The sequence below is a fragment of the Alligator mississippiensis genome, chromosome 7, assembly GCF_030867095.1.
Source record: "Alligator mississippiensis isolate rAllMis1 chromosome 7, rAllMis1, whole genome shotgun sequence".
NCBI classification, from domain to species: Eukaryota; Metazoa; Chordata; order Crocodylia; family Alligatoridae; genus Alligator; species Alligator mississippiensis.
The window spans coordinates 9,507,985-9,516,394 of record NC_081830.1 but is presented as its reverse complement, the minus strand read 5'-3'; the positions used below and the strand labels follow the sequence as shown (position 1 = coordinate 9,516,394).

General features: G+C 43.6%; 1 protein-coding gene across 1 annotated transcript; it reads right to left on the bottom strand.

Annotated features, from left to right (window-relative positions):
• Positions 1 to 1,447: 1,447 nt before the first annotated feature.
• On the bottom strand, positions 1,448 to 2,329 carry LOC132251745 (olfactory receptor 10A4-like). Its single transcript, XM_059731673.1, has one exon. It carries the CDS (start codon positions 2,282 to 2,284, stop codon positions 1,448 to 1,450), a length of 837 nt encoding a protein of 278 aa, XP_059587656.1. The 5' UTR covers positions 2,285 to 2,329.
• Between the last annotated feature and the right edge of the window lie 6,081 nt (positions 2,330 to 8,410).

The window sequence follows — 8,410 nt, the reverse complement described above, 5'->3', positions numbered from 1 at the left end:
TACACAACAAGAATTATGAAAAATGATTGATTATTTTGTAGCCCAGATTGGGGAGGAGGGAGGTAGAGACAAATCCTCTTTTCTTCATTATATTTTCCCTACAAACAAAGAGGACAAATGTCATTAAAAAGGCAGTATTCTTGCATTTTTAATTGAAAAAAAGATAAACATGGAATAAATATTTTAATCAGGGCAGTAATAAAATTATTAACACTATTGGTGTTCTCATTCTTCTATACAGTGAAAAAAGAGTATGTGCTTAGAAAGGAAAACAACTACAGCTGGGTAGCAAAGGGAAAAATAATCTAGTAAAATAAAATGTGAAGGGAAACAGTCGTTTAATCACTTTGGTGTCAGTCTAGAAAAGGAGGAAAGAGAACAAAAGAAATAGGAAACTGGGGAACGTAGAAAAATGAAAATTAAGAGAGAACAGGCAACAAGTAAAACAGAAGGAAAAGGGTCAAGGATAGAGAGGCAGAATGGGAGGAGAAAGGAAAAAAAAGGAGGCAGTGAGAGGAAAGTAAAGGAAAATGTTCCATTCAGATCTAAATCAGGTCCTTTCTTCTGATTTCTTTGAAGTGAATCCCAGACAGATCTTAAGTGTGAAACCTGCACCTCTGTCCAAAACTGAATAATACTCCAAAACACAATTCACCCGCTGTCAGACTCCCTCCACAGATACAGGTACCATATGATTGTTCTGATTTAACCTGCACGTCCTCTCTTCTGACACTTGGAGCCTGGACAGCTGTGGCCAAGGGCAGCTTTCTTGAACACAACATGGGAAAAGGTTAATACAAGGAAAAAATATATATATATTAAAGCATCAGACAATAAAACCTGATGCCCGTGACATGAAAGATTTGGGTTACAAATCTTTTCGAAACAAATCACCCACCAGAAAGTCGAAGTTCTGTCAAATCTCCGTCCTTTCCATTTCGAGAAAAAGTGTCCTCTTTCCCCAGTGAGGTTGTCTCTTTGATCTCCTTGTACCTTTTGATCTCCCCAAACTGGGAGGAGAGTCCATTCTATAAAATATTGCCCAGTGAACACATGAGAAGGCTGAGGCTGCTCATCGCAGTAAATTCCTCTGGGTATTTGCAGAGGAGCTCTTTTCTGGGCTATTGTGCAGCTCTTGGCATTATTTCCTACCACCCTGTTCATAGAATCATAGAAGTAGGGTGGGAAGGGACCTTGCAGATATTCATGTCCGACCCCCTGCCTGGGCAGGAGGAAAACTGGGCTCAAATGACCCCAGCCAGGTAGGCATCAAGCCGCTTCTTAAAGACCCCCAGGGTAGGAGCCAGCACCACTTCCCTTGGAAGTTGGTTTCAGATCCTAGCCTCCTTAACTGTTTCCTGAATGCATACCAAATGCATCATTTTCAATACTCAGAAACATATATTGATTGTACAATCAATAATCAAAAACTCCAATAATCACGTTATTAAAAGGACCTTTTTCTTGATATCAGCCTTCTCAAGGCCTGCTTTACCTCCTTATTCCTCAGGCTATAGATTAAAGGGTTCATCATTGGTGACATCACAGAGTAGAAGAGAGAAAGGAATTTGTTGGAATTGTGAGAATGGATGGATTTGGGAATCAGATAGGTCAGTATGCCAGGAACATAAAATAAAGTGACCACAAGGAGGTGGGAGAAGCAGGTGGAAAAGGTTTTTTTCCTGCCCTCAGCAGAAGGCATGCTGAAGATGGTATGGAGGATCCCAGCATAGGACACGAGTATAAGTAAGAAAGGCGCCATGATGAAGACAACAGCAGCAATATAGATATAAACTTCATTCCTGAAAGTATCCACACAGGCCAACTTCAGTACTGGGAGCAGGTCACAGAAAAAGTGGTTAATCATATTGGGGCCACAGAAAGGTAGAGTGAATATGAAAGTTGTCTGCCATACACTCACCAACACCCCCAAGAACCAGCACACACCTGCTAGCTGGAGGCAGACGGTGTGGCTTATCATGGTTGCGTACCTCAGAGGATGACAAACGGCCACATAACGGTCATATGCCATAGCAGTCAGCAGGCAGCATTCTGTGATTCCCAGGAGGACAAAAAAGTACATCTGCATGGCACAACCCACAAAAGAGATGCCCTTGTCTTTTGCAAAGGAGTTCACCAGGAATTCTGGAATGGTGGAAGAGGTGTAAGCGATTTCCAGAAAGGACAAGTTCCTCAGGAAGAAGTACATGGGGGAGTGAAGGGCTGGGTCAATGACACTGATCGTGATGATGAGGACGTTTCCCCCCAATGTGGTAAGGTACATAAGCAATACGACAAAGAAAAGGGCAACTTGGACCTCTAAGACATTGGAGAAAGGCTCGAAGAAAAAGTGTGTCACAGCTGTGCGGTTCCCACTTGCCACTGCCCCCCTTGTATTTCCCATCTGGAAAAACAAGAAAGTCATGCTTTTATTATTTTACTAGATGAATTAGGGGAAAACAAATAATGCACCTATCTACCACACTGGGCCTGTTTCTGCAACTTTTCATAACTATGTGTATCTGTGGTTTTTAACTCCAGGTTATATTTCGTATGGGTTTATAGTTAGGGGGACATAAATCCTGAATACAAAGAGAAACTCCAAAGACTTACTGCTATTCAACAAGAACAGAAACAAGCCATTCACACCCAGTGCACCCAAAGCCAAGGCCCTGCATAGCCTCACCAAAAAGCTGCAAAGATCATATACTCAAAGTATTTTGAAATGTTAGGCAGCATTACAGCAGCAGTTTCTGTTCAGTTAACCCTGCCAGTTCAGAACAACAGGAAATTATGATCCCATACTGTAGTTTAATATGCCTTATCTTCTTCTACATTATCCAGCTTTAATTCAGTGACATTTATTTGTCCATAACAAGATCCCTACTAGTTTTCATGTATGAGACTGAAAGCCTGACTGAGTGTGTGAATTTAAGCTATCCATTTATCTATCATTTTCCTGCAGCACTCATTAAAGGAGTTTGTAATCATGAGTTCCCTACTTTCTCCTGACATAGAACTAGCCTAAATTCAGCGGTGACTGTTCCATAGCTCCCATACATAAGATTGAAGAGGTCACCCCTGAATGGGAATTCATGATACTAGTCCACAGAAATCACATTTTAAACAAAACAACGCTCACCAGGATGTCCAGCTTTCTTCTTTAGCTTGCCACCTTTGCATTCATCTTTACTAATACTAAATAGATATAAAATAATGTTACATCCAATTTCTGTACTCATTTCACTGAAGGGAACATTTTTCACCCGGTCTGAATTTACATAGACCTGATGGAATTGACTGCAGAAGTTGGACTACTGTGCAACAATAACATTTAGATAAAAACTAGATTACATATTGAATCATGTTTTAAAACTCACCTGTGCTTTAGAGAAAAGTGTACTGAGTGAATAAAGAAGCCACACCTTGAATTATGAGTATATAAGTTATTTTGTACTTCCACTGGGACTGATTCTCTCGTGTACTGGCTCTTTGAAAACAACCCCCCCGCCCCCGCCCCCAATTGCTCTCTGCTTGCATCTCCCTGTGTCTCTCTCTCTCTGATTCAATGTTTTAGATAATGTAGGCCTTAATATTCAGGTATATTTCCAAACAAAACCTCAGCCAGATCTCATTAAAAAAAGCCTGTGGAATCTTTTTTCAATAGCTAATTTGGTGTTAAATGAAGCCAAACTGCTGAGAAAAAGCCCTTGTTTTGAAAAGAATTAAGAAGCAAAATTTAACAAGTTCTGGTAAAAACATTGCAGTTCTCTGCCATAAATGTTTCTGTTTGCACCAAAGTATTTTCAGCATTTAGTTATCCAGGGCTCAAAATTTGCTTTCTGAATTTCATTTTTCTTAAAGACAAAGTTGTCTGCTCAAACTTTTCTTTGGAAAGCTCCATACTTTTTTGAGTGGCCTTACCTTGAAAATGTTTGCACTATTCTGTGCCTAAATTTCTGTAAATCATAAAGGGATTTATTGGGGTAAGTGAAAATAGCCGTTAGGACCCCCTTTAATATCATTGAATCAAATTCTGAACCTACTTACTTTAATGCTTCTCCAAAAAAATAAATGGGATTTATACAATGTTGTTGTTGCTATTATTGAAAGGCATCTGAAACATTTAGTGTTGGCCCAGTCTGTTACCACTGTCTTCAATAACGCTGTGGTAGGGCAAATAGATGTGAAATTCAGAAAAGAGTTCAGATGCTTAAAACTGGACACAGACAGAATTAGACTTTTAAATCCAAATAGTTGATTCACAACCATCGCGTTTAACCCTTACAGGGAGTAATTCCATGTGACCTATTATGCATCTGAGTGGACTTAGGCACCTAGCAGGGCTGGAGCTGGAGCTGTGGCCGGAGCTGTGGCTGGAGCTGCTGCCTGCCTGGGCAATGCCTGGGGCTTGGGGCACAGGGCTGCAATTGCATGGCCACAGGGCCACAGCAGGGAGCTGGACTGGTCTGTGGGCAGCTCGTCCAAGGAGGAGGGAGGGGCTGAACCAGCTCCCCACCACTGCGTACACTCCCAGGGGCCAGCAGGGACCCACGCCCCCAAGATCTGTGTCTCCCCACTACAAGCTCGGGTGAGGTGGATGCTACCCATCCCTGTGTGCACTAACAAGGGGCAGGGGGGACCTGTGCCAACAAGATCTGTGCACTGGGTGGGGGCTGCATGCTGCCCACTTCAGGCTTGTGATCCTCACCCTGCTGCTCTCCCCTGGGACTCTGCAGCCCAGCATGTGCAGCCCAGTGCTGCAGAGAGCTGTGGAGCCATGCAGGAAGCTGCCTGCCAATGCAAGCTCCACACTGCCATCCCCACTGCAGCCATGCAGACAGGTGCTGCCTTGCCAGGGCACCATGGGCAGGCAGAGTCCTGCACTACTCAGTTGTTCTTTGCAGCGCAGGGTCACACACACCAGGCTGCAGAGGTGCCAGGAGAGGGCAGCAGGGCTGGAGTCCACAACTGGCAGCATGCAGCCCCTACCCCAAGTACAGATGTGGAGGCCCTGGGTCCCCCTGCCCCTCAGGAGTGCATGTTGTGGCAGGCAGCAGCTCCCCACAACAAGCCTGCAGCAGGCATGCAGCACAGGAAGCAGGCAGTGGGGGTGGGGGGAGCTAAGGAAGCTGCTAGAGAGTGTGGTATGGCTCCTTCTGTGTTGCAATGGGCCCTTCATTGCTCCCTGTGGCACTGTAGGGCAATCCTCACTTCCATGTGGTGGCCCGAGGGGCTCACTATGGCTCCAGAAAGCATGCCACACCCCTACTGTCCTAGTCCCAATCCCAGCTCTGCCCAGAAGAGGCATCACATAGTTGGGCCCAGCTCAACCTCCATCTGTATAGATCAGGCGCTAGTGGGACTTTTTTGGTGCTTTTATTGTCTAATACCTGATTGAATCAGCTTTTAGATAAAAGCCCCAAAAAGCCCCACTGAAGTTTCTAATCTATATAGACAATGTGGAACAAGGTTGAACTAATGCACTGCTTCTTCCACTGAAGTGTGTTTTTATTTGTTTGATTGTTTTTCTAATATCGGTAAGCAGCCTTAGTAACATCTAGTTCTTCCAAAAATCATTCAGGGCAAATACCTTGTAGCCATTAGACAAGTGTGTGGTGGGCCAGGAGGGGGTGCTTCTGTGCTAAGCCAACCACCTCACTGCGCCAACCACCTTCCAGACTCTGAGTGCCTCTGTGGGGGCGCCTCACGTCTGGCCGACCCTCTTCCTGGAGCACACCCGCTAGCCTGGGGGTAGCGTCATAACCACCCAGTGTCTGGCTCAATCCTTGCACTATGCCCCCTGGGAAACATAGGCCAAGTAGCCCTCAAGGGTACTCAACCCACTTCAAGAACTTGGGGTGCTTTCCTTAGTCTGAAGCACAAATAGTGGTCTCCCTTAATCAGCCAAACCAAGGGGACCCCGAGGTATAATCTAGCCCCTCTCCCAATAAGTCTCCCATGCTAAGTCCAAAGAAGAACTTTATTGTTTACAACAGTAGGTTTGGAAAGGGTAAATTGTTGAATAGTATCAGAGAAATCCCATAGAGCAAAGAGGGTGGCTGTAGTAGCCTTTGATCACGTATCTGAGTTACTGAAAGCTATATATCTAGTTAGATCTTACTCACGAGTATCATCCAGAGGCAGGTGGAGATTCCCTCTGGAGGCAGGCAGTTCATTGATCATGAGTTTCAAGAGAGAGAGCAAGTTTCAGATGGTCCAGCTCTTCTCTCTGAGTTTTCATCATGGCTACTGCTTGTCCTCCCGGGCAGTCCTTAACTTATATAGAACTTATGACCTCATTTACCTGGTCCAATGGAGGCCAGCACCTGTTGGCTGCCAGCCAGCCAATTTGAAATGTATCAGTGGTTGCTGGGCAGACTGGCAAGGTCTCTAGCCCCTACCAGTCAGGTTGACATTGCTTAGATGCACCTACTTTTTATGAAACCAAATTTTGGGGGCAATACACGGGCAAGCTTAATCCACAGCCTGATTTACTAAAATAGATTGAATTTTTATAGCCTGAAATGTAAGGGGGACAGAGGCAGGCCCCTTTTATACATTATACTTTTCCTACCACCAAAGAGAACATTCTCATCAAAAAGAAAGGCAATGTGTAGTAGGGCTTTGTGAAATTACACTGTGTGTTTCATTTTGAAGCTGTTAAGAAGCGTTTTGAGCTTCAAACAGCAAAATCAAAATGAAACCAAAAGCATCAAAACAGCTTTGAAACAAAACGAGGGAACTCGAAACATTTCAAAAGTTTCTAAATGTTACAAGTTTCAAAGCAGCATGGTGGTGGGAGGCAGGGGAGAGCCAGGGCTTCGCTCAGAGTGGCTCTGCAGCTGCACGTAGCTCAGTCTGGTGGGGAGCATAGCCCTGGCTTTCCCCACTGCCCACTGCCAGGCTGTGCTCCAATAAGCTCTGCCAGCCCTATGGAGCTCAGCCACTTGACGGGAGGCAGGCAGAGCCGGTTCTGCACTCTGCCTCCCACCACTGAACTTTGCTCCATGGGGCTACGAGCTGCTTTGAGCTCACCCTGGTGGTTGGGCAGTGTCCTGACATCCAGCACAGATCCATGGGCCTCCACCTCTGGGATGAGTCTCACACAGCCCAGCAACCCTCCCAGGGGTGTGAGCCCCTGGATCTGCATGCCAGATGAAAGGAGGCTGCCGCTGCCAGCAAATTTTGCTTTCAAGATTTTGAGGTGCAGTTTCTGAGAAACCTCTGAACCTATCTCCTTGAAACTTGGCAGGCATCATACCATGGGCGAAATGTCAAAACGAGTCAAAACAGCAAAATAGTTTCAACAAAATGAAATGGAGCAGCACTTTGAAATGAAATGAAATAACAAAATGAAACACTGTCTCTTCAAAATGGATGTCAAAATGAAACAATAGTGTTTCGCACAGCCCTAAATTTATGTAGTAATATTTTTGCATTTTTAAAAAGATAAATACTGTGGAATATTTTACTCAAAGCAGTAAAGACATTATTAACAATATCAGTGTTCTCATTTTTCTATAGGGTGAATAAAAATTGTGTGTTCAGAAAGAGAATGATTAATTGGATGATGAAAGGAAAAAATGTTCAAGTAGAATAAAATATAAAGGGAAACAGTCACTTTGGTGTTGATCTAGTAAACTGACTGAAAAGAATGGCTCATAGGTTATAGTAGAATTATATTTTTGGCTAAGACTTTGCTGGAGTATATCACAACACATGCTTAAAAAGCAGTAGAATGAGAAAAGGGCATTTAAGTTGAAAGAAAAGTAGGTAAGGAAAAGGAAAAACGGGAAGGAAATAAAGAAACAGGAAACTGGAAAATGTAGGAATTGTTAAAAGTAAAAGAGAAAACAGGCAAAAAGTAAAATGGTGAAAAAAAGCAAAAACTAGGCAGAGTTTGAGGAGAAAGGATAAAAAGGCAGGAAAAATGAGACAAAAGAGAAGATTAAGAGGAAAGTAGAGAAAAAACATTACATTCAGATCTAGCTGACTTTTGGTCCTAGGTAGCATAGCAAATCCTTTGAAAGATAAAACTAGTATTCAGACTGACCTTGATAAGCTGGAGAAATTAGATGAAATCCTGTAAAGGCCAGAGCAAAGCACTGTAGTGAGGATGGGATTGTCAAATTTAGAAATACAAACAGGAGAATGAGCAATTAGATTTTCAAAACTACAGAAAAGGACCTGGGGGTTTTAATGAGATTCAAAGCTTAATATGAGTTAAAAGTGTGCTATAGTTGCAAAAAACAAACAGCACCCACCCCCCACACATTTGCCGTGTTAGCAAGAATGGCACATGCACATCACAGGGAGTGACTCTTCCACTCTATTCAGCACTGGTGAGAGTTTACTGGGAGTACTGAGTTCAATTCTGCATACTGTACCTTAAGAGGGATGTGAATGA

Excerpts from the sequence above, each read along its gene's own strand:
- LOC132251745 (XM_059731673.1), bottom strand. The coding sequence starts at position 2,284 with ATGTACCTTACCACATTGGGGGGAAACGTCCTCATCATCACGATCAGT.